This window comes from Zalophus californianus, chromosome 8, assembly GCF_009762305.2.
Source record: "Zalophus californianus isolate mZalCal1 chromosome 8, mZalCal1.pri.v2, whole genome shotgun sequence".
NCBI lineage: Eukaryota > Metazoa > Chordata > Mammalia > Carnivora > Otariidae > Zalophus > Zalophus californianus.
Window position 1 is genome coordinate 52,916,603 of NC_045602.1, and position 24,458 is coordinate 52,941,060.

A 24,458-nucleotide genomic window follows, 5' to 3' on the forward strand; every position below is an offset into this window, starting at 1 on the left:
CCGGGAAAGCCCCTCCGTCTGCAAATATCCCAAAGCAGGCCCAGCCTGCTGTGTTCCTTTGTTGGGGCAGAAAGGGAATGGAATCTTACCAATAGGTGAAAAGAGCTAGAGAGAACACCGAGGATGGGCCCACCCTTTTCCCTACAAAAGCCTAACGCTAAAAGGGAAGGGAAAAAAACCCACCAACAAAGAGTTTAAGATAGTAGTTCCCAGCTTTTTCAAATATGAAGCATTTTTTAACCAATCCATTTTTTAATTTTTAAATTCTTGACATTACAGAACTAAACTGAAATTTATTAACATTCCACTCTTACATTTCTTATCGACAAACAGAAATAAAATTCATGAGCCAAAAACCCAAAACAAAACTAAAAACAGGGAAAAGCTTATAAAACTAAATATGGATCCCAGCATTAACAGCTGAACAGAGAATGTGATTTTTAAATTCTTAGCGGATGATAAAGTTGTGTAGAAACTGAACACTTACAAATTATTTAAAACCTGGAATCACTGACCAGAAATTACACAGTTGGATCATGGGAAAACAGCAGAAAGGGGTTATAAGTGAAACCTACACTGTTCTAGCTGCACCCCATGCCCTTCTCGGAGGAAAGCCTGGCATTGATTAGATATTGGGCCAGACTAATACTGGCAGCAGAACCAGTGATAGTAACCTGCCTACCAGAGGAGCCTTCCACTGGATTGGCAATTTTGATCTGGGCCCCGGACATCTGGCGGATCTCATTAATGTTGGCGCCTTGGCGCCCGATTATGCAGCCAATTAAGTTATTTGGAATGGTGAGTTCATGGGTGGTTTGAGTAGATGCATCCAAACTTGCCCAATAGCCTTTCACCTCTGGAGAGCTGGAGTCAATTCCGGCGAATCCGGTCCCGCCGTGCATCATGGCAAAGTGAGACTGTTGTCTTGCCACTTGGTTCAGCTTGGCCAGATCGAGCGGAGAAATGGTGTGTTGTCCTTGAATCGAGTAGGCATCTAGAGGTGGTCCCTCCAGGTCATGAGTGGCATGGGGGTAGCCCGCAGCGTCGCTGCACCGATCTTGGCCGCCCGCGCAGATGACTGGAGAGCTGGCCGGCATGGGCTGGTACGGAATGGTCATGACTCTCCCTTGCGGAGACTGGGAGAGCGTCTCCAGCATGACCAGGCAGATCTGCTTGACACACTCGGTGACAGACTGCGGCACGCCAGCAATGGTGATGGCCCGCTCGGTGGAGTTGGGCAGCATATCCCCCGCCACCTGGACTTGGGCCCCCGTACTCTCGCGGATCTCTTTGATCTTACACCCGCCTTTCCCAATCAGGGAGCCGCACTGGGTGGCCGGCACCACCAGCCTCAGGGTGACCGGGGGCCTGCTGGCCGCCGTGCTGTTGGTCATGGAGCTGTTGATATCTTCTTCCAGCTTGTCGATGATCATAGCGAAGGCCTTAAAGATGGCATTGGTAGGGCCGGTCAGAGTGATGATTCTCTCCGGACAATTCCCCTCCGAGATGTTGATCCGCGCGCCACTCTCCTCGCGGATCCTCTTAACCGACTCCCCTTTCTTCCCAATGATGCTTCCTACTTCCTTTCCGTGCATAAGCAGCCGAATGGTGAGAGTCACATTTAGTCCACTTTCAGTCACACCGGCATCCATGGCGAGCGGCGGGCGGCGTTCGGGGGAGTTGGGCTCGTTACGTGGTCAAGTCTTTGGTGGCTGGCGGGGGGAGGGGAGGTGTAGGCCCAAAACTGCCGGCGCGAGGCGAGCGAGGGCCGCGGGAGCGAGCGGGCGCGGGCGGGAGGCCGCGGCGTCGTCGCAGGGGCGGGCGGCGGCGGCGGAGGGGGCGAGCGGGGCCGGGAGCGGCGGGCGGGCGGGTGGGCGAGGGCGCGGCGGTGGCGACTCCGGCGGCAGCCTCGGCGGTCTGGGCGGGGCGGGAAGCCCGCTTTCAACCCCGCGTACCCTCTGACCCCGGAAGTGCTTGCCGCGCAGGACCCCTTGAAAAAAAATGAGGACCCGTCTTTTTTAGGTCACAAGATTGCGCCAACCTCCACATGGTAGTTTTTAAAAACTCTTTTAACAGCCTAGCATTGAAAATAAAGCCCCAATAGGCAGACTCTGTGAGTCCGGCAAGGTTTTAAAACCAACATGCATTTTATTAACTCTAGCGGCACTGGCAAATGTTTGGAAATGTTAGTGTTGTGAATGGTGGATGACACATTATTTTCCCGCCTAACAAAAGGGGTTTGGAAGCGGAGCGACACGGACAGCCCCGAAAGTAACTGCAGGCGGCAGCTGGGACGCCGCGGGTTTAAAACGTGCGCGTGAGGCGGCTAAAGCGCGTGCGCAAGGGTGTGGGGAGACGGGAGGGGCAGCCGCGGTCTTCCGGGGGGGAGGGGCGGCGAGGCGAGTCTTGTGGGGTGGGTGCGCGCGCGCGAGAGCGCGCGAGCAGGCACGTGGGGCCCCTTTCGTCCCCGGTGCCCGGGCGCCCCGCGCCAGCCCCCACCCCTGTCCCGGTACCCCAGCGGCGGCTTGTGTGGAGAAAGACCGAAACCCACCCCTACCGCCCCCCAAGTTGCGGCTCTGCTGATGATTTCTGGGAAGTGCTGGAAACATGGCCGTAGAAAAAGAATGGCGTCCATTTACATAATGCTTTGTTTGCATTTTGCAAGTTTTTTTCGGTTGAACCTGCAGAAACCCCTCCTAGTGTCGTTTTAGTCGTGGCAGTCTTGTCAGACATTTAAGACAATGGTGTGCCGAGTAGTGCTGTGTGTGTGTGTGGGGGGGTTCTTCCGATTTTCCGTACACCGTTTAGGCTCCCGCTTCTGCCTTTTCCCCCGTTTCCCCGCTTGGTGCAGACGCCGCGCCCCGCTCTCTCCGGGGGCGGCCCCTCTCGGGCCCCGCCATCTTGGAAGGCCTTTCTTGCCGGTTCGCCACAGCACGTTTTTCTCACTAAAGAAAGGTCGCTTGCGTGGCTTGTGTACGTTTATTTCTATCCCTTTCTCTTTACTTCGGCTAAGCCAGACAGTAAAGGCACCCAGACAGATGTGTGCGCAACGTGCTTCAGGATCCCTCAGGGAAAGCGGCTAACGTGGCGGTCCCTCCGCCCCCCTTTCTTCCCCACGGGGTGGCCGCCATGTTTCCAGAACACAAAATGGCGACACGTGGCCTGGATTCTTCGCCAACGAGAAACTGGGGTAGACCCGAAAGCTCCAGAATGCTCCCAGCCCCCATCCCGTGCTTCTTGGCTGGAGCCTTACCCTCGCAGCGATTGCTCTGGCCACCCTGGTCCAAACCTCGGCTGCTGAATTTTAATGCATTTCCCCCCATTAATTTAAAATGGAAACGTTTATAACTGTAAAATGTAGGCATAATACTGAGTTGTTAGTTTTAAATTTAATGAGTAATGGGGGGCAGTACCAGTGGATAATTTGGGCCCCCAGTACCGAAGCATCTAGGAATAGTTGCTTTAAGAAATGAAATGGGAAATTACTGATTTGCTAGACTTTTAGCACAGGAGAGACCAAGAACTGGTCTTATAAAAAAACTTAAAAAAAGTTTCTATGAAGCAATTCAGATACCAGTGACCTTTTTTGGAGGCCAGCTGGCTGGTGAACCTCAGTTTACCCACAACTGGTGTTAACTTTTAGTGTAGAGGAACAGAGACAGATGTTATTGTGCATTTACCAGTGCCAGATGCTGTGCTAGCATTTTACTGCATACTATCTTGAATTTTTACAATGATCTGAGGTAGGTGTTACCTCTCTCTCTTTTTTTTAACAGACGAATTCACTTAGGCCCAGAGAGATGAAGTGACTAATTCAAGGTCACACAGTGTGGAGGATGGAATCCAGACCTTCTGATTTCCTTATTGGTGAGCACATTTTCAAATTTTTCTGTAAATCATGGTTTTAGAATTCAAGTGCTATTCGAATGTTTAGGTGAGCTTGTCATTTAAAGAACCCCTCAGGTAAACTTTTGGTGCATAGTCACCCCCAGTTTGTATCTGTTTGGGGATTCCCAGATTTTCCTCGCGTGAGCTATACCTGTAAGAGACTCAAATGCTATTTTTTTAAATGAGGTGTTTGGGTGACAATAGGGAGGGGGAAATGATTCAGCCCTACCCAAAGGCTGAAGTATCTGTCAATCCAGCCTTGTCTGCAGCACATTTAGACCTACCTGGCTCTGTGGGAGCAAGCAGTTTCTCTGTGTGACTCACTTGCTTCCTTCAGCTGCCGGTGGGCATGACTTCAGTCTTCCTCACCCCAATGTCCCAACCAAGTAAAAATAAATAATTTTGCTTTGGCGCCAAGCCTCCGTTTCTCTGGAAATATTGACAGAGCATGACAGTGTTAGGTAAATCGTAGTCTGTGAACTCTTCAGTTTAATGTAACAAATAACTTGTAGGCCAAACAAGGAATATGTGCCTGAATAGGGCTCTACATGTGTGGGTGTTAGAGATGGAGAGAAGGGCTTTTTGCTTCTTTTCACTTACATTAATGTTTCTGAAGTGCTTTTGCATTACCTTATATAATTCTACAAATAAGTTCAGCAGGTGGGTACATAAAAGCAACAATGACAGTAATACTAAGTGCTTACTGTGCCAGGCACTGTGTGAAGCTTTATTCTGTATGATAATTCAGTGGCTCTCATATTTTTTTATTTTGCATATTTAATCTCTACACCTAACGGGCTCAAACTCACAACCCCAAGATCAAGATTGCATACTCCACTAACTGACCCAGGCAGGTGCCCCAACCGTTTTAAAAGCAAACCACCATAAGAGATAAATTTTACAAAATAACTCATGTATGCACACGTATATAAAACAAAGTCTTTGCAAAACAACACTTATTCTTACTATATGCAGTGTACTCTGGTAATTTCTATTCTTTTACGTGAAATAAAAAGGCGCATCAAAATTAAAATGATGAGAAACCCATTATTAGGTTGTGACCAGAATGATTTTTTTTTTTTTAAGATTTTATTTATTTGACAGAGACACAGCGAAAGAGGGAACACAAGCAGGGAGAGTGGGAGAGGGTGAAGCAGGCTTCCCGCGGAGTGGAGAGCCTGATGCGGGGCTCAATCCCAGGACCCTGGGATCATGACCTGAGCTGAAGGCAGACGCTTAACGACTGAGCCACCCAGGCGCCCCAGTGACCAGAATGATTAATGTACACATTTAATCTTCACAAAACCTCCTGAGATGGGGGTGATGTTAATTTCCATTTTGCAGAGATAGAGAGAGGTGAAGGATTTTGTCTAAGGCACAGTTGTTAAATAGTAAAATAGGGATTTGAATCTAGGCAATCTGAATCCAGAGTCTGTATATTTACCACTATGCAAGATGTGGTCTCCGCAGAGGGCCTTGTTTTATAGAGGAGACAGAATTGTTTAGGGAATTAAAATTAGTAAATGTTGAAAACTGAGGAGACAAAAAGAGAAATTACATAATTAGGAATTATATCCTGATTCAAACTACTCTGGTCCTTTAAATCTGCCACATACTTATTTTCCCTAAAGACAGTTGTATACATTGGGTCTTCCCAAGACTGCCTATTTTAAACCTTTTTTGCCTGAAATTTCCCCCCCGCCCCCCAATAAAGACTTCCCCTTCCCCAGCTCTCAGGCTCTCTGTGTCCCCCAGAGTCCTACAAGCCCTCTCTGCCCCCATAGGCCACATTTAGCTGTTGGTTAAATTGTAATGTGTCTTGGTGTTGATAATGTGTTGTACAGGCTACAGGTGCTGTGGGTGACCCGGAAGTCTGGTAGAAGGCACTGGACTTGGGAATCTGTGGCTCTGGCCCGCAGCTCCAGCTCTCCCACTGTCTAGCTTGAGAAGTTTACAACCCAATTCAACACTGGGCTTTGGTTTTCCCATCTGTAAAACAAGAGGTTAAATGATGTCTTTTCATTCTATCTAAATTCTGTCTAGGGAGAGATGATATTTGATGATCTTGGTTCTTTATCTCTGAGGGGGGGGGATTATGTAAACATTTTACTTACTTATGGTAAATTCTCCACTCCCTTCCCCAGACCTGCAGTATCTTGTGGATATATGAGTGAATTCCACACCACCCATTTTACAGATGAAGCCACTGAGATATGGAACAATTGACTAAACAGTCACTGCCCCACCCCTGGAGCCTCCTGCATGACTCTTCTCCCATTTGAATGACTGCAGGTTAGTTAACGAGTTTAATAAGGTTGTGAAGGTGAGTCAGGCCTAGACTTTGGAATTGAACCACAGGATTTATATTCCATTCAAAGGAAGGATTTTTGCTCCCTTTTACTTCACATTGGCATGTTATGTGAAATATTTTGAAGTGATTTCACATTGCTTAATCATCACAGACAACTTTGCCAGGAAAGTAGTATTATGCCTATTTTATAGAAGAGCCATCTATGGATCAGAAGAGTGAAGTGACTTGCCCAAGGTGACACAGCTTGTCAGACCTGAGCTGGGTCTCTCTCTTTTTTTTTTTGAGCTGGGTCTCTTGACTATTAGTTGTGTCTTGTTCTCTTCTTGGCTTCTGAGGCTTTGATGCATGGAATAATTTTATCTTTAACTCAAACAGCTTTCAATCCAGTCTTTATTCTTCTGTCCCAGAGCAACCAGTCCACTTATGTTAGGTTCCTGATACTTTTGGTTTAAGAAAACCTCTTTCTTCTTTTTTTTTGTAATGTTTACATTTATGGGTTTGGGAAGTGGTGGGAATTATTCCTTTGGAGACTCTGGAGGCAGGGACCACATTTTTCCCCCTAACCTACCTGGTCTGGCAAGAATACTATAGCTTTTTAAATTTGCCCTACCAACATGCAGCATTTTTTCAAAAAAAAAAAACACCATGATTTCTTTTTCTCTTACCCCTTCAGAATTAGCTTCTTATTTTTCTTTTATTTGAAATTATAGTAAATTGAGAGGACCTTGACTCTATCACTTTCTGGGATACTACAGAGTATAGCCTAAGAAATATATATATGTATATATTTTTAATGATAGTTACCTCTTTATTTAAAAGATTTTATTTGAGAGCGAGAAAGTGGGAGAACACAGAGGGAGAGTGAGAGGGAGAAGTGGACTCCCTACGGAGCAAAGAGCCCGATGTGGGGCTCGATCCCAGGACCCTGAGATCATGACCTGAGCCGAAGGCAGATTGATTGATCCTTTTCCTCCCTCCCTCCCTCCCTCCCTCCTTTCCTTCCTTTTCTTAAAATCTTATTTATTTATTTTTCAGAGAGAGAGAGAGGGCACAAGCAGGGAGAGTGGGAGAGGGAGAAGCAGGGTCCGATGCAGGGCTCCATCCCAGGACCCTGGGATCATGACCTGAGCCGAAGGCAGACACTTAACCGACTGAGCCATCCAGGAGCCCTACTACTTTTTTTTTTTTTTTAAGATTTATTTATTTATTTGAGAGAGAGAAAGTGCACCCATGCACAAGAGAGAGGTGGGGGGGCAGGGGGAGAGGGAGAGAGAGTCTTAAGCAGACTCCACACTGAGTGCAGAGAGCAACTCGGGACTCGATCTCATGACCCTGAGATCATGACCTGAGCCAAAATCAAGAGTCAGTTGCTTAGATGCTACCCTGGTGCCCCTGGCCTAAGAAATATTTCTTACCCATTTTGTGGATAGTAACAAGAGTAGTAATATTAATCTTATATACTGATGATCTTGTGCTGCTGTTATGGGGTTATTACTGGGTTTCCTCAGAAACATAAGAAATACATTTGTGTGCTTTACAGAAGTGCCCAGGAGATACAGCAACATTCCTGTCCTAAGTTCTTCTAGTTGGTGAAAGTAATGCCCATGGATTCCCAGGGCTACTCTGACTGAAATAAAGCATGGAGAAGGGAGTGCAGAGAAAAGTTAAAGGGAAAATGAGAATAGAGTATAAATGCAAAGTACAGAAAATAAGGAAGGAAAAAAGGTAAGAAAGGAAAGAGAAAAGACGAGGGTGGAGGGCAGAGGCGAACACAGGATCAGTGGAAGAGATGTGAAGAAAACAATTCCAAGGTCCATTTGCCACTTGTGTGGTGTGGGAAGCATGGGCTGCGGTCTTGAACCAAGAAAGAGAAGCTGATGTGAGAACTTCTGAGCACCACATCTCTTTTTTATCCTCTCTTTGCAATGTCAGGTTGGGAAAATTTCTTTGTTTTTGCTATCAGCTGGGGATGTAATTAAGATGCCAGTAATTTTAATATGAGCCTCAGTTCAATTGGTTCATCAAGGAAAATGTGCTACAAAGATCACATGAAGTATTCCAGGTCAAATTTTAGCTTATTCATTCAGTCAGCAAATACTTTTTCCTTTTCTTAATTTTTTTTTTTTAATTAACTCAACTCCCAGTGTGGGGCTTGAACTCAGGACTCTGAGATCAAGTCTCATGCTCTACCGACCTAGCCAGCCAGGCACCCCAGTCAGCAAATACTTACAGATTGCTTGATATGTCCCAAACACTAAGGATATAAACACAAATGAGATCCTGTCCTTGCCTTCAAGATGTTTATGATCTGGAGTGGGGTACTGACAAGTAAACAGATTTGCAGTACAGTACGTTAATGTATTAGGATATGAGTAAGCAGAGGATGCTATGGGCTTAGAAGAGGGTCCCTGATTCAGCCTTGGAGGGGGTCCAGAAAAGGTACCTAGAGAAGCTGGCATTCAGGCTGAGTCCCAAGTTGGCAAATTGCAAGGTGAAGGGCAGGAAAGGATAACTCTGAGAAGGGAAACAAAGGCCTAAAGGCTGAGAGTGCACAGTCCATTCAGAAGTTGAAGGCATTTCAGAAAGGATGTTTGCATGATCCAGTTTTTGGTGATTTTTGTTCTGCTTCAGAAGTGTACATTATGAAGACTTGATTATGCTTACTAGAGTACAGAAAGTTCATCTTACTTTGTAGCAGTGATTCTCTTTTAAGATGACATCAGAAATTGTACTTCTGGTCTAGAGATTCTAAGGAGAAAATGTACATAAAGCAGTTTTTGAATTAGCAAATGATTGTTAACCCTCTGTGAGTAAAGGAAAGAAGGTATAGGGCATAGCATATGCCTTTCTTATCCAAGTTTTGGATTTGATTGTGTTCTGCTTTGTTTTCAAGGGGTGTGTGTGTGTGGAAATTTAGGGTCTTTGTTTAGCTGGTTAGGATGTTTGAGTTAGGGAGGAGGGAAAGGAGTTCAAGAATAATTGCTACTTTATGGCAGAACAAAAGAAATACATTTAAATAGCTCATTTCTCTGTTCCCACCTACTGAGCACAAGCAAGATTTAGTTGGGAACTTTGTTTCGGAGACACAATTAATTCAACCAGACAAAGCATTTGTTCAGCATTATTTGCTGTGTGAAATCTTTTGTGTCCGGATTAAGCACATTGATTTTTGTTTTTTGTTTTTTGAGACATGGTTATAGTTGCATTAAATAAAAACCTTATGTGTATTCATTAGACAATACTGGGATTTTACCTGGATTAAAAGAAAAAAAGTACTATGTGGAGTAGGGAAGACGGTGCTTAGAAAGTAGCACACAGATTCAGTGGTCATTTCTTAGTCATCTTGAGCCCTCTGTAGCACCTGACACTCCCTCCTTGCACATTAGTTTTATTTGGCTTCCTTGGTTTTCCCCCTGCCTCACTGGCCGGTCCTTCTCAGCCTCATCCCCCTTTTTTGGCTTCTCATATCCGGCCCCCTTTTGAATCCTCCTTATCTTCTTCGTCTCTAATGATGGAGTACTCAGATCAGTCCATGCATCCCTTCTCTGTTTACACTCATTCCCTAGATGCTCTCTTTCAAGACTTTAAATACCATTTGTACCTACCCTGACAGTTCTCAAGTGTATATCATCAGCTTGGATGTCTTCGCCTGAACTCAAGACTCTCATATCTAACAGTCTCCAGGATATCATCTCCACTTGGTTATTTAATAGCTTCTTGAGCTTAACATATTCAGCAAATACTTCTCTCAAATGTGTACCTCTGGGGGCGCCTGGTTGGCTCAGGCGTTTGAGCATCTGGCTCTTGGTTTCAGCTCAGGTCATGATCCCATGGGTTGTGAGATTTAGCCCCGCGTCAGGCTCCATGCTCAGTGGGGAGTCTGCTTGAGGATTCTCTCCCGCTCTCCCTCCCTCCACTCCTGCTCTCTCTCTCAAATAAATAAATAAATAAATAAATCTTCAAATGTGTACCTCTGCCAGTTCCTCCCCATTTGTTTCAGTTGTATTGAATCTATGGAGGACTCGCCTTTGATTCTGTTCTTTTTCTTTTTTTAAGATTTTATTTATTTATTTGACAGAGAATGAGAGAGCACAAGCTGGGGGAACAGCAGAGGGAGAGGGAGAAGCAGGCTCCCCGCTGAGCAGGGAGCCTGGCGCAGGGCTCAATCCCAGGACCCTGGGATCATGAGCTGAGCCAAAGGCAAACGTTTACCCAACTGAAACACCCAGGCACCCTGACTCTGTTCTTTTTCTTACTTTCCTCATCCAGTCTGCTAGCAAATCCTATAAGCTCTACCTTAAAAAAAATCCAGGATTTTGAAGACTTCTTACCCCTACTACTTTTGGAATAGACTTCTAAAATGGTCTTCCCTCGGTCTAATTTGAACAGTGACCAGAGTAATCCTGTTAAGTGTATATCAAATTATGCCACTCCTCTGCTGAAAACTGTCCTCTGGGTCCCACCCATGTTAAAAATTAAAGTCCTTACAGTGGTCTAGGAGGCCACATAGGATCTTCAGCAGCACCCTCTCCAGGCTGCTCTGACCTCATCTTCTACCACCTTCCCCTTGTGGTCTGGACACACTGGTCTCCTTGCAGTTGCTCCAAAATGCCAAGCCTTGGACTTCTGTAGTTGTATTCTTTGTCTCAAACACTTCTTTCAGTTACCAGTATGGCCTCCTCCCTTACCTCCTTCAGGTTTCTGCTCTGTCATCTAGTTTGTGAAGCATCCCTTGACCATCCTATTTAAAGTAAAAGCCATCTCCTGCCCTCTGCCTTCACTCTTCTCTTTCCCTACTTTGTTTTTTTCCACAGAACTTATTACTCTTTGATGTCCTGTTCATTCATTATTCATATATTTATTGAGAGATGCCTACTATGGCCAGGCACTGTTCTAGAGACTCTCTTTACTATAGTTTGTTTATTATTGGTCACCTGCCACTGGAATGTAAATTTCATGATAGCTAGGACTTTGTTTTGCTTGTTGCTGTATCATCACCTCCTAGAATAGTGCTTAGCACATGGGAGTTGGATGAATACGTTTTTCAAATTTTAAACAAAAATGTATTGAATGTATAGGGATTGTGTACCAGATAATGAAGGAAACATCTGTATGGGTAACGTACTGTTTCTGCCTTCAAGTGACTCAGTCTAAAAAATGTTTATTTTGATCTGAATAGTGCTGTGGTCTCTAACAGGATAAAGTGTTACATCATTTTGGAATTGGGGAGGTAAGGACCGGTTTGCAAAGGTATGGATCTCTTCAGAGAGGAAGTCCTACTTTGTCAGGCTTATTGATAATTTGTACTGTTTCTGGGAGGGCAGGATTGCTGATAGCTGACTGCCTTACTGGCTTTTTGAGTTACAGTTTCTGTTTGGTCTTGTCTTATTAGAGCAGGAGTTTCTTTAAAATCCTGTTACCAGTCTTGGTTCATTTAGATATCTTCTAGGAACCCTCTATCATAGCCCCTTCTTCTCAGCATAAGTGAAGGAGTTTACTATCTTTACCTTCCTCCGTATCTGAAAATTCTTTTCCAGAAACCCTGGTCACCCACGTACTAGCTATTTGGTCTTGAACCTCTCAGAACCTTAGTTTCTGCACTTGTCAAATGGAGATAATGATGAATGACACTTACCTTACTTCTTGTGAGGATTAAATGACTAAATACTGATTTTGAGAATGGGGGAGTGGAAAGGGGAAAGAGATAGAGGACAATTTCTTTTCTTTTTGTGGGGGCAGAGGGAGAAAGAGAGAGAATATCAAGCAGACTCCACACCCAGCATGGAGCCTGACATGGGGCTTGATCTCACGACCCTGAGATCATGACCTGAGCCAAAATCCAAGAGTTGGACACTTAACCGACTGAGCCACCCAGGTGCCCCAAGGACAATTTCTTTTTTCTTTAGTGAATAGTGTATATTTTTATTTTGAAAAACAAATTTTTTAGGGCGCCTGGGTGGCTCAGTTGGTTAAGCGACTGCCTTCGGCTCAGGTCATGATCCTGGAGTCCCGGGATCGAGTCCCGCATCGGGCTCCCTGCTCGGCAGGGAGTCTGCTTCTCCCTCTGACCCTCTTCCCTCTTGTGCTCTCTGTCTCTCATTCTCTCCTTCTCAAATAAATAAATAAAATCTTTAAAAAAAAAGAAAAAAATTTTTAAAAGATTTTATTTATGTATTTATGTATTTACTTATTTATTTTTAAAATTTTATCTGTTTATTTATCAGAGACAGAGAGCACAAGCAGGGGGAGCCACAGGCAGAGGGAGAAGTAGGTTCCCTGCTGAGCAAGGAGCCCGATGCGGAACTCGATCCCAGGACCCTGGGATCATGACCTGAGCCGAAGGCAGATGTCCAACCGACTGAACCACCTAGGCATCCCAGAGATTTATTTATTTCAGAGAGAGAGAGCGGGATTGAGAGCATGCACGGGGGAGTAGGGAAGGACAGAGAGAGAATCTCAAGCAGACTCCCTACTGAGCGTGGGGCCCAATCAAGCATGGGGCTCAATCCCACAACCCTGAGATCAGGACCTGAGCCTAAATCAAGAATTGGACGCTCAACCAACTGAGCCACCCAGGCACCTCTTGAAAAATATTTTTAACATGCATATGTTTCTTTTCTAGTGAGATTGGTGAAGATTTTATTTTTACAAACAAAGATGTTAATATATTGTGTTTTATAGAGTGGGAGGGTTTGGTTTTGTCTTTTGGTGCAAAACGGTGATTTTATTTTATTTAAAAATTTTTAAATTTTTTATTGTTATGTTAATCACCATACATTACATCATTAGTTTTTGATGTAGTGTTCCATGATTCATTGTTTGTGCATAACACCCAAAACGGTGATTTTATTTATTTTTTTTTAATATAAATTTTTTTAAAGATTTTATTTATTTTAGAGAGAGAGCACATGAGAGGGGGTTGGGTCAGAGGAAGAAGCAGACTCCCCGCTGAGCAGGGAGCCCGATGTGGGACTCGATCCCGGGACTCCAGGATCATGACCTGAGCCGAAGGCAGTCGCTTAACCAACTGAGCCACCCAGGCGCCCATAAAACGGTGATTTTATTAAAGCATGGGGGTGGGACCCATGGGCAGAAAGAGCTGCTTGAGGGTAGGAGGTTTGTTTGTTTGTTTGTTTCTTTTAAAGATTTTACTTACTTATTTGTCAGCACAAGCAGGGAGCTCGGCAGGCAGAGGGAGAAGCAGGCTCCCCGCTGAGCAAGGAGCACAGTGCTGGACTCGTTCCCAGGAGCCTGGGATCATGACCTGAGCCTAAGGCAGTCGCTTAACCGACTGAGCTACCCAAGCGTTCTAGAGTAGGAGGTTTTTAGAAAATACTTCCTTGTCTTTCCACCCAGATACTTCTGTATTATGAGGGCAGTGAAATACTAGAACCCCTCCCCGGGCTGCCCAGTGAGCTGGTATGTAGATATAGGCAAACAACCATTTCCTTTAAGTGAAGTTGGAACTCAGGAAGTAGTATTTGAAGAGGCTCAAAGGGATTGATGATAATAATAGCAGCAATAATAGTAATGGCTAACTGATGAACCAGGTACTTTATGTAGATTGTCTTCTTTTAATAGCATAGCAACCACATGAAGGCTGGTGCTATGAGAAATAGAGCAGTGCAGACTTCCTGCTCTGACTTCTCAGCTTTGTCAGTAATTAGCTGTATGGCCTTGAATTAGAAAACTGCCTCCTTTTCCTTATCTATAAAATGAGCATAATAATAGTACCTGCCTCATAAGGTTGTGATGATTAAATGATGTAAGCCATGTAAAGCACTTAAGATAGCACTTGGCACATAGAAAGTGCTCACTATGGGGTGCCTGGGTGACTTAGTCGGTTAAGTAGCTGCTTCAGCTCAGGTCATGATCCCAGGGTCCTGGGATCGAGCCCCACATCGGGCTCCTTGCTGAGTGGGGAGCCTGCTTCTCCCCTGCCTGTCATTACCCCTGCTTGTGCTTGCTCTTTCCTTCTCTCTCTCTCTCTCTCTCTGTGTGTGCCAAATAAATCTTTATTTTTATTTTTTTTTAAAGATTTTATTTATTTGACACAGACATAGAGAGGGAACACAAGCAGGGGGAGTGGGAGAGGGAGAAGCAGGCTTCCTGTTGAGCAGGGAGCGCAATGCTGAGCTCAATCCAAGGACCCAAGGATCATGACCTGAGCCGAAGGCAGACGTCTAACAACTGAGCCACCCAGGCACCCCTAAATAAAATCTTTTTTTTTTTTTTAATTTTTTTTTAAAGATTTTATTTATTTATTCATGAGAGACAGAGGAGGAGAGAGAGAGAGGGAGAGAGAGAGGGAGAAGCAGGCTCCCAAGGAGCAGGGAGCCCGATGCGGGACTTGATCCCAGGACCCCGGGATCATGACCTGAGCCGAAGGCAGACGCTTAACCATCTGAGCCACCCAGGCGCCCTAAATAAAATCTTAAAAGAAAAAAAGAAAGTGCCCACTAAATGTCACTGTTACAATAATTAAAGCAGTTGGAGAAGCAGAGGCTTAGAAAGAGGTAAAGTATGCCTAAGTGACATAGCAAATAAATGACTGAACAGTAATTTGATCCTGGGCAAACTGCAGCGTTCTTGTTTCTTTCTTTCTTTCTTTCTTTTTTCTCCCAGATAGGCTCCACACCCAACATGGGACTTGAACTCACTACCCTGAGTTCAAGAGTTGCATGCTCTACCAACTGAGCCAGCCAGGCACTCCATCCAGCACTCTTGTTTCTTACCATTATACTGTACCATCATCATGGACTGAGGGAAGAGATTGGGCATGAACTGTATTTTGTCCAACATGAGAGGTGAGCATAGATCTGAAGGTCACACTGGGTTTAGACCTACATAAGCTTTATTTGTGATCTTAAGCATCTTATCACCATAGCGTGTACTGGTTATTCTCTGAAGTGATTTTTCCCTAGATCCAAGGAAATGAAAGTGATGGGTCATTTTTGGTCTTCTGCTGAGGGGTTGAGTGTTCCCTGGCTGGGGCCAGGAAATGGAGCTGAATAAACACCTGTATCTTACTGCTTTTGGACCTAAGTAAGAGCTTGTCCTGTGTCTTGTTACTATGATTATGTTTCCTAATACAACTGGTAATGATGAGAAGCAGAGCAGTGTATACATTGAGCACTTTATGTGCCATGCATTTGACATGGGTTATCTCATCTATTTCTTAACGTAACCCTAGAAGGTAGTCACTCTTATCCCTATTTTATAGAATACAAAGAGATTAGGAAACATGCTTAAACTCACAGTCAGTGCTGGGATTTGAATATGCAATCTGGCTTTAGAGTCTACATTCTTAACCTCCACACTCTACTGTTTCTGTTCTTTTCTTACCTGTCTAAAGCACATAGTATGGGGCAGATGGCTTAGTAGGGTCGGTCCTGTTTTTCCCGTCGGAAAAATGGGAAGCTTTTGACTACTGGGCTAGAAATAAGGAGGCCTGTGATCTTGTCTTAACCTTGTCACCAACATCCAGGACTTCACTTTTCTCAGCTTTATTGTCCTCATTCATTAAACAAAAGGGTCACTCTAGATGGTCTCTGAGATCCCTTTTAACTCAGATGTTCTGATTGACTTTTTGAAGTGAGGAGAATAATATTTGCTCAGCTCCTTGATTTTGGAGTGGTGGTATTTGTGAGATTTTAGGGACCCTCTTTGTGCAAGGGAGGATGCCAGATTTCAGGACAGAGAATACTGCCTTCCTGAAGAAGGTAGGGCTGGGCTCTTTTTTGAGGCTGGTTGCCTAGGGAACGTAGCCGCTGGCCAGCAACACTCAGGAATGCTTTGGTTGAGAGTTGGGTACAGATAACTAAAACAAGCAGCACATTTAGGTTTCACTTTCCACCCTCCCGTGCCCCCCCCCACCAGCTACCTTTCCTTTAAAGCTCCCAGTTTTATACACTTTCTGTATGTTAGTACTTTGTTAAGAAGTTTGCTGTTTAATCTTCATAGTAATCTTATAAGTGTACTATTTTAAATTCACAGATAATGAAAGTGAGGCAAATAGAGTTAAATAATTTGTCTATAGTTACTCAAGTGGAAAGTGGTATCCAACCCACTGTATTGTACTGCCTGGTTGGAACTTAAAAAAAAAAAGAGGGAGGACTCTATTTATTAATGATGTTTGTTTTGTTTTTGTTTTATTTAGAATGATAGACTCTTGGAGTTGGAAAGGGCCTTTGCAGTAATAGTCAATCTCCTTGTCTCCTGTCTGCCATCCATTTACAGGAATGCTTTCCATTATCCCCCTGACAGATGATCACCCAAGGTCTTTTTGAATGTTTCCATTGCTGGGGAGCTCATCACTTCTTGAGGAATCCCATTATATGTTGAGTAGCTCTCTTTGGTAAGATATTATTTCTTGTTTTGAATTGAAATCTAATTGAGATGACTTCTCATCAGTTTTAGGCCTGTTCCCTGGAACCATACAGGATAAATATAATCCATCTTTCACATGCCAGTCTTGTGAATGTTTGAATACACTCTTCCTATTTATAAGGCATTTTGCAGTTTTCTCATAGCATCTAAACTTGATTTCAGTTTGAATTGGTCTGCACAAAAGCAGTCTCTGTTTTTTTACTGCTTTACAAGTACAGCCTTGCAACAACAAATCTATACTTCACTTCTTATGGTTAGGCACAAAGTATGGGCCCTTCCCACATCTTTGGAGAATGAATGGATAGTGACCTGAGTCTCAACAATTGTATATGAGTCTGGAGGGTTTGCAGTCTCCTACTCTTCTTATCTCTAGGACATTAGACTGTCAGAGCTTCACACTGTCAGAGCTCACAAAATGGCTGGAAGTTTATCCGGGCATTTGACAAAACTGCATTTACTTCATCAGGCCACTAGGTGATGAACAACTCACAAACCTAGACTTCAAGGATGGTTGTGTATAGGACAGTTTCTGTTTATACTTGGAAAGGCCGTCAGAAGTCATCTGGTACAGCCTCATTAAAAGGTCTTTTTTGGGGGAGGGAAAACATGTCTTGGGTACACTTTGGTCTTTCCCAGCTTTGCTCCAGTTTTAAATATTAATTTGAATAGGATGCTTCTTTCTCTGAGTGATTTTTTTCTTTTTTTTTTAATTTTTATTTATTTATTTATTTTAAAGATCTTATTTATTTATTTATTTTGACAGAGAGAGACACAGCAAGAGTGGGAACACAAGCAGGGAGAGTAGGAGCAAGGAGCCTGATGCGGGGCTGGATCCCAGGACCCTGGGATCATGACCTGAGCCGAAGGCAGACACTTAACAACTGAGCTACCCATGTGCCCCTTGGTATGTGTCTTTTTAAAATAACTCTGCTTGCCACTTGTTGAACTGTTTAGACTTAAAAATTTGTATTTTCTTAGTTCAAGGAAATTTTATTGCCTTCCTTCTATCTGTTTCCAACCTCCTTACTTTACAGATGAAGAAACCAAGTCCAGAAAGGTTAAGTGACTTGTTCAAGGTCACTCAGCTAGTTAATAGTGAACCTCAAACAAATAACTTGATTTCTTTGATGAACTAGACTTTCATTGTATTGACTGTTGCTCTGTTGAGAGAGCCATCATGAAAAACATGGAAATTTTTTAGTGAGACAGGGATTTTGCTGAGGGTTCGTGAGGAGATGAAGAAGGAGGAAGAGATGATAAAGTTCATTATGATTAAAATGTGACCCATTTGGGGTGCCTAGGTGGCTCAGTCATTTGGGTGTCTGACTCTTGGTTTTTGCTTGGGTCGTGAGCTCAGGGTCATGGGATTGAGCCCTGTGTTACGGAGTCTTCTTGGGATTCTCTCCCTGTCCTTCTCCCTCCCCATCTGCCTCTTCCTCCCCCTAGGATAAATACATAAGTAAAATCTTTAAAAAAATGTGGCCAATTTGAAGGACTATAAAATTCACAAGGTATCTCAGTTACTAGAGTTACCCCAGAGCTCTAAAACTTAATAAAGCCAGGAAATTGAGTGAACACTTGGAGAATTAGATATCTAATTGTCAGGAGTTGGATAAGCATGGTCATGCCCTGTTGTAAATATTGGAAAACATGTAAGTATCTGAAAGCTTGGAGACAGACATCATAAACTGTCTTATCAGTGGTCTGGTTTCTGTTTCGAGTTACAGCCTGGGACCCTTTTCTACTGGGAACCACCTGTTCCTGCCTTTGTTGATCTTTGGATTTCCCCAGCCCTCAGTCCCTTTCAGTTTTGAAATGAAACCTACCCCAGAGGGTGAGGTCAGGTACCGAGAGGACTTTGACAGCTCACACCGGGTTGTTTTTTTCTAGAGTCTGGTATGTGACTGTGTGAAGTGTAAGGCTCAGCAGGCTGTGATATAGACTGATTGATGGTGAATCAGCTGTTGGGTAAGGCCCAGGTAGTGCTATTTCTTTGCGTAACCAGGAAAACATGTAGACCAAATATGTTGTCTTTCATCCTTAGACAGTTGAAACTTAAGAGTACAGTCATCAGAGATCTGCCATGATCTTGCTGCTTTTGGTTTACTGAAGAAGGAAAGGCATCGTTTCAGTGGCTTTTCTCCTCGTTTTTAGAGCCTCCTTTCTTTTCAGGAAGGCTTCTTTCTGCTGCTCCAGCTTCTAAACGTTTATATTGTGCCTCCTGGAATTACTGCTTTGATGTGAAGTGACTCCTCCAGATACCCCTAGACACACATACCCCCATGTCCTGGCCCCAACCCCGTCACAGAATTTGGCTTCCCTCTTCCCTTTGTTGTGAAACTGGTTTCCATGATACTCTAGCACTTTGCTTGGAATCTTTATAAGCAGTACTGGCCCTTTCTTTAACTCACCCCATACCACTTCCCCCTAATTTTGCCTGACTGTCCCCCAGCCACTACCCTCAGTACTGCAAAGCTGCTTGTAGACCTTCAAATACCTTTTCTCCATTGAGACTTTTACTGGCCAGCAAGGCCACCTGATCCCTGTCCTTGAGGTTGGCATCTATACTCATTCTCCCATGGTGGTGGTCGTGGTTGTTTTTTTAAGATTTTATTTTTTTAAGTAATCTTTGCATCAATATAGGGCTCAAACTCACAACCCCAAGATCAAGAGATGCATGCTCTACTAACTGAGCCAGCCAGGTGCCCCATGTTTGTTTAAGACTTTGGTGTCTGGCTCAACATCGCTCGGCATCAGGGAAATCCAAATCAAAACCTCAATGAGATGCCACCTCACACCAGTCAGAATGGCTAAAATTAACAAGTCAGGAAACGACAGATACTGGCGGGGATGCGGAGAAAGGGGACCCTCCTACACTGTTGGTGGGAATGCAAGCTGGTGCAGCCACTCTGGAAAACAGTATGGAGGTTCCTCAAACAGTTGAAAATAGAGCTACCATACGATCCAGCAATTGCACTACTGGGTATTTACCCCAAAGATACAAATGTAGGGATCCGAAGGGGTACGTGCACCCCAATGTTTATAGCAGCAATGTCCACAATACCCAAACTCTGGAAAGAGCCAGGATGTCCATCGACAGATGAATGGATAAAGAAGAGGTGGTATATATACACAATGGAATATTATGCAGCCATCAAAAGGAATGGGATCTTGCCATTTGCAACGACGTGGATGGAACTGGAGGGTGTTATGCTGAGTGAAATAAGTCAATCAGAGAAAGACATGTATCATATGACCTCACTGATACGAGGAATTCTTAATCTCAGGAAACAAAGTGAGGGTTGCTGGAGTGGTGGGGGGGTGAGAGGGATGGGGTGGCTGGGTGATAGACAGTGGGGAGGGTATGTGCCATGGTGAGCGCTGTGAATTGTGCAAGACTGTTGAATCACAGATCTGTACCTCTGAAACAAATAATGCAATATATGTTAAGAAAAAAAAAGAAGATAGCAGGAGGGGAAGAATGAAGGGGAGTAAATCAGAGGGGGAGATGAACCATTAGAGACGATGGACTCTGAAAAACAGAGGGTTCTAGAGGGGGGGTGAAGTGGGGGGATGGGTTAGCCTGGTGATGGGTATTAAAGAGGGCACGTTCTGCGTGGAGCACTGGGAGTTATGCACAAACAATGAATCATGGAACACTACATCACAAACTAATGATGTAATGTATGGTGATTAACATAACAATAAAAAATTGGAAAAGAAAAGAAAAAAAAGACTTTGGTGTCTGACCTCTCCTCCTGGGACTCTGGCCCAGGCTCGGGGATTGGTGGTCAGGCTTGGCCTGGGTCTAGTGATTCAGGATAGACCGTGGAATTAGGGAGCTTTGTGTTAATATCTTAGATGTGGGGAGAATGGGAAGCCTTAAAATCTGAACACCAAGGCCATTGGGAGTGGAAGGGACAGAGAAAATTTAGCATCTGAAACAGTGGATATCATTTGTAGGCTCCCTCTTCTCCCATTTGTAGGCTCCCATTTAAAAAAAAAGGTTTTTTTAGAACAGTTTGAGGTTCACAGCTAAATTGAAGGAAAGATACAAAGATTCCCGTTATTACTATACTTAAGTAAGTGCCCAAGGTGGGGCTCAAACTCACAACCCTGAGGTCAAGAATCACATGCTCTACCAACTGAGCCAGTCAGGCGCCCTGAGATTCCCATTATTTTTTGAAAAATTGATCTATAGCTTTATAGGGAATGTAGTAATATAATTAAAAAAAATTAAAATCTGTAGATATTTTGAATTCTCCTGCTCTCCCCACACCCATTTCAGTTATTTTTGTATTCCTTAGAGGTGGTAACCTGTTAGTGTTTGGAATTTGTACATACCAGACTTTTTCTCTGTGTTTACATACATATGCATGAACCCAGAAAAGTGTTAATTTTGTGTCTTATTTATACAAATGGGGTCACATTTTATGGATCATTTTGGTATTTCTTTGATTCAGTAAGGTGCCTTGACAATATTTTATATTGGTACATAAAGATATTTCTCATTGATATTTGCTACTGTATAATATTTTCTAGTATAGATATGCTGTATTTAGCTATTTTCCTATTGAGAGACATTAAGGTATTTCCATTTTTTTGTTGTTATGAAGGATTCTTGTTGTGTTTTAAGTGTCAGCATTCTCTTCCTAGGCCTTTTCTTTTCTCATACTCTTTCTAGGTGATCTCAACCCTCTGACAGCTCCACTTAACCATCTACATATGGATGATGCCCAAGTCTTTCTCCAGACCAGTGTCCAGCTTGCTCATGTGGACAGCATCACGGGGATGTTTTGCATACTTGCCATCATGCAGCCTCCTGCTTTTCCCACTTGCTCCTCATCCACTGTCCTGTCACATGGTAAATAGCATGCAGTAATTAGGCCCAAAGGCTAGTAGTTATTGTCAGACTTCCCTTTCCTTCCACAGTCAACAACCAGCTTGTCACTGGGACTTTTCCTCCCTAGTGTTTCTTGGATCCAGTTGCTTTCTTTCCTTCTTCATTGCCACTACCTTGTACTTTAGTTTTATGACTTATAAAATAGAATACTTGTGAGTATTAAGTAAATTAATAACATGTAAAATGTTTAGAAAAATAGATCAGCACCCAGTAAGTGCTATGTGAATGTTGGTTGTTGTCATCATCATTGTTGTTGTTGTTTGGTTCTTCTCATCTTAGTGTACATAGTACATTTTCATCGCTACCTCCAGTCTTGATTTTATCCTTCCCCACCTTCATTCCACTCTGCACATTGCAGTCAGAGTGATCTTTATAATATATACAAATGATCATGGTCTAACTTTCCTGCTTAAAAAACTTCAGTGATCTTGCCATTGGACTTTTACATGAATTGTCACCCCCACCTAGAAGGCTTTTTCCCTTGATCTTTTAATTACTGTTTTTTGGGGGTTTGTTGTTGTTTTGTTTTGAGATATGTTTTTATTTATTTGTATTTTTTATTTTTATTTTTTCTAAAGGTGTTATTTATTTGACGGAGAGAGAACACAAGCAGGGGGAGCAGCAGCGGGAGAGGGAGAAGCAGGATCCCCACTGAGCAGTGAGCTCGTTGCAGCTCGATCCCAGGACCCTGGGATCATGACTTGCGCCAGAGGCAGACACTTAACCGACTGAGCCATCCAGATGCCCTGAGATCTCTGTTTTTTAAATGTCATGTCCTCAGAGAGGCCCTCCCCTGACCACCTAATTAATCCAAAGTAGCCACCCATATCCTTTCTATCACATAACCTATTTTAATTCTTTCCATAGCACTTATTAATACGTGATATTTTTCTAGTTTATCCATATATTTGTTTATATAGTCTCCTTCAATTATTTTTTATTTATTTATTTAAGTAGGCTGCACGCCCAGCCTTAGATCAAGAGTCGCATGCTTTACTGACTGAACCAGCCAGGCACCCCTGGTCTCCTCCAGTTAGAATTAAACTCTCTGAGAACAGGGATGTTGTCTGTTTTATTCACTGTTATATTTCTAGTATGTATAATAATGTCTGGTACATTGTAGGCACTCAATGAATACTTGTGAAGTGAATTTTAAAACAGTTTCATATGTCTTATGAGGCCCTTTTTGGTCTCTCCAGCATCTTCTGCTTCAGGACACCCTCTGCTTTGGCCTCTCCACCCCCCAGCTCATCCCATCTCTTCAGATGTGTTTTCTTGCTGCAAGACATTTGCATATGCTGTTCCCTCTACTTAGAACACTTTTCCTCAAGTGCCCAGCCACTGCCTGGGTATCTCCTATTTATCAAGTTTCAGCTTAGGTGTAACTTCACTTGACTGCCCTTCTTAGTCTTACAGCTCTACATGCATTACCTTTAATTATACATACTATAATTATTTGTCTCCCTCACTAGATGGTAAGTTTTGTTGGGCAAAGGCCTATGTCTTGCTCACCATGTATTCTTAGTCGTAACCGCTGTGGGCTGGAGGCATCTCTTGAGGTGGGGTGCTGGGCTCAGTTGGACTACCCAGAGTACCAATTGAGCACTAAGAAGGTATGCCTTTGAATGCCGGGTAAAGTCTAGGTATTTGGCCCTGGCTCATTGTCATTCTCCTTATTCCATCTTTGGTGATTCCAGTGTTTGCCTGGATGAACTATCTAAGATGCTTGAGAGGAATCATCTAATACACTTGTCTCTCTCTCAGACATATTCATAAAAATTAGTGTAGCTGGCAGAGGACTTGCCCATGAATGGGGCATGAGTGCTGAGGATAAAAGTTGGAGATCTGGGTAGGCAGATTATTTACTCTGAGTGGCTGATGGCAGAATAACTGAGAGTGGAGTGGAATTCTAAGCAAGGAAGGAAGCAGAAGGCCTTAGGGATAAGGTGAGGCAAAGATGAAACAGGAAGCTGAATCATTAAGTCAGAAACCTAGAGAATCAGGATGATGGGTGGAGTGTACAAAAGGACAGGGCAAGCAGTTCACGATTAGGGCCATAAATAATCTTGGGGATTACTTAAATCATCTTTTGGCATTCTTACCTCTTAGGTGTGGAACCAGCATTTGGATTAGAAGAAGGATCAGGTAGTAGACATAGAAAGGTTTGAGCTAGATTGCATATTACTTTGTATTTTATGTGTTAATTACCTGAAAGTCAAATCCTCAGAAATCCTATTGTACCTTTTCTCCCACACTTCAGTTTCTGCTCCCTCTTAAATATACTAGGTTTAACTAGCTAATTTTTGAAAAAGTTTCCTGTATAGAAGCCTGTAGCAATCCTGGTGTTCCTCTAAAGTAGGCTGAGGATACTCCCTTCAGGTAGGGTGAGCACTCCTTCAGGCTGTACCCCCCACCAGATCATGCATAGGAGCTGGCCTTAGCAGCCTCAGGAATTCAGGACTCCGCCTAGCCTGAATCTGTGGATTTCTCTCTGAATTTTGGGGAGGAACATAGGAGTGTAAACTATAGGGTGGTATTCTATCAGTGAGACATAGTAGGAGTAGTAGAAGATTGGCTGGGTGTGCATAGACCTAGGATCTGAAGGTGTATAGGCAGTGGGCTTCAAAGTTTCTGACCTGGAATGGTCCTTGAATTTATGGCAGTATTAGGTTGCTTTAATGTGTCAAGTAGAGAATCTTGGTGAGTGGTGCCTATTATTAGCCCTTAGAGGTGTTCTGTATATTTTTCTGTGTGGCCTGGAGGTCTTCTATAGACTGACTGAGGGGCACCTGGGTGGCTCAGTCGGTTAGGCATCTAACTCTTGATCTCAGAGTCATGAGTTTGAGCCCCGCACTGGACTCCACACTGGGTGTGGATGCTATTAAAAAAAAATAGACTGGTAGCTGGCATCTTGGTGGGTGCTTGGTGAGGGGGAATCATGGGGATAGGAAGAGTACTTACTGAAGA

The 24,458-nt window shown here is 43.7% G+C and overlaps 2 protein-coding genes across 7 annotated transcripts in view; one reads left to right on the top strand and one right to left on the bottom strand.

Moving 5' to 3' along the window:
- Window positions 1-232: 232 nt before the first annotated feature.
- On the bottom strand, window positions 233-1,838 carry PCBP1 (poly(rC) binding protein 1). The gene has a single exon (XM_027620707.1). The coding sequence runs from the start codon at window positions 1,650-1,652 to the stop codon at window positions 582-584; it is 1,071 nt and encodes a 356-aa protein (XP_027476508.1). The 5' UTR covers window positions 1,653-1,838; the 3' UTR covers window positions 233-581.
- A 584-nt stretch (window positions 1,839-2,422) lies between these two features.
- Window positions 2,423-24,458, top strand: part of ASPRV1 (aspartic peptidase retroviral like 1) — a 107,403-nt gene continuing 85,367 nt past the window's right edge. For 5 of the 6 annotated variants that reach the window (XM_027620708.2, XM_027620711.2, XM_027620710.2 and 2 more), the window contains exons 1-3: window positions 2,423-3,867; window positions 6,033-6,180; window positions 16,439-16,556. The gene's annotated coding sequence lies outside the window, so the exon portion shown is untranslated. Of the gene's footprint in view, window positions 3,868-6,032; window positions 6,181-14,824; window positions 15,007-16,358; window positions 16,557-24,458 lie in introns of all 6 variants that reach the window. The other variant, XM_027620709.2, reaches the window with a different exon arrangement.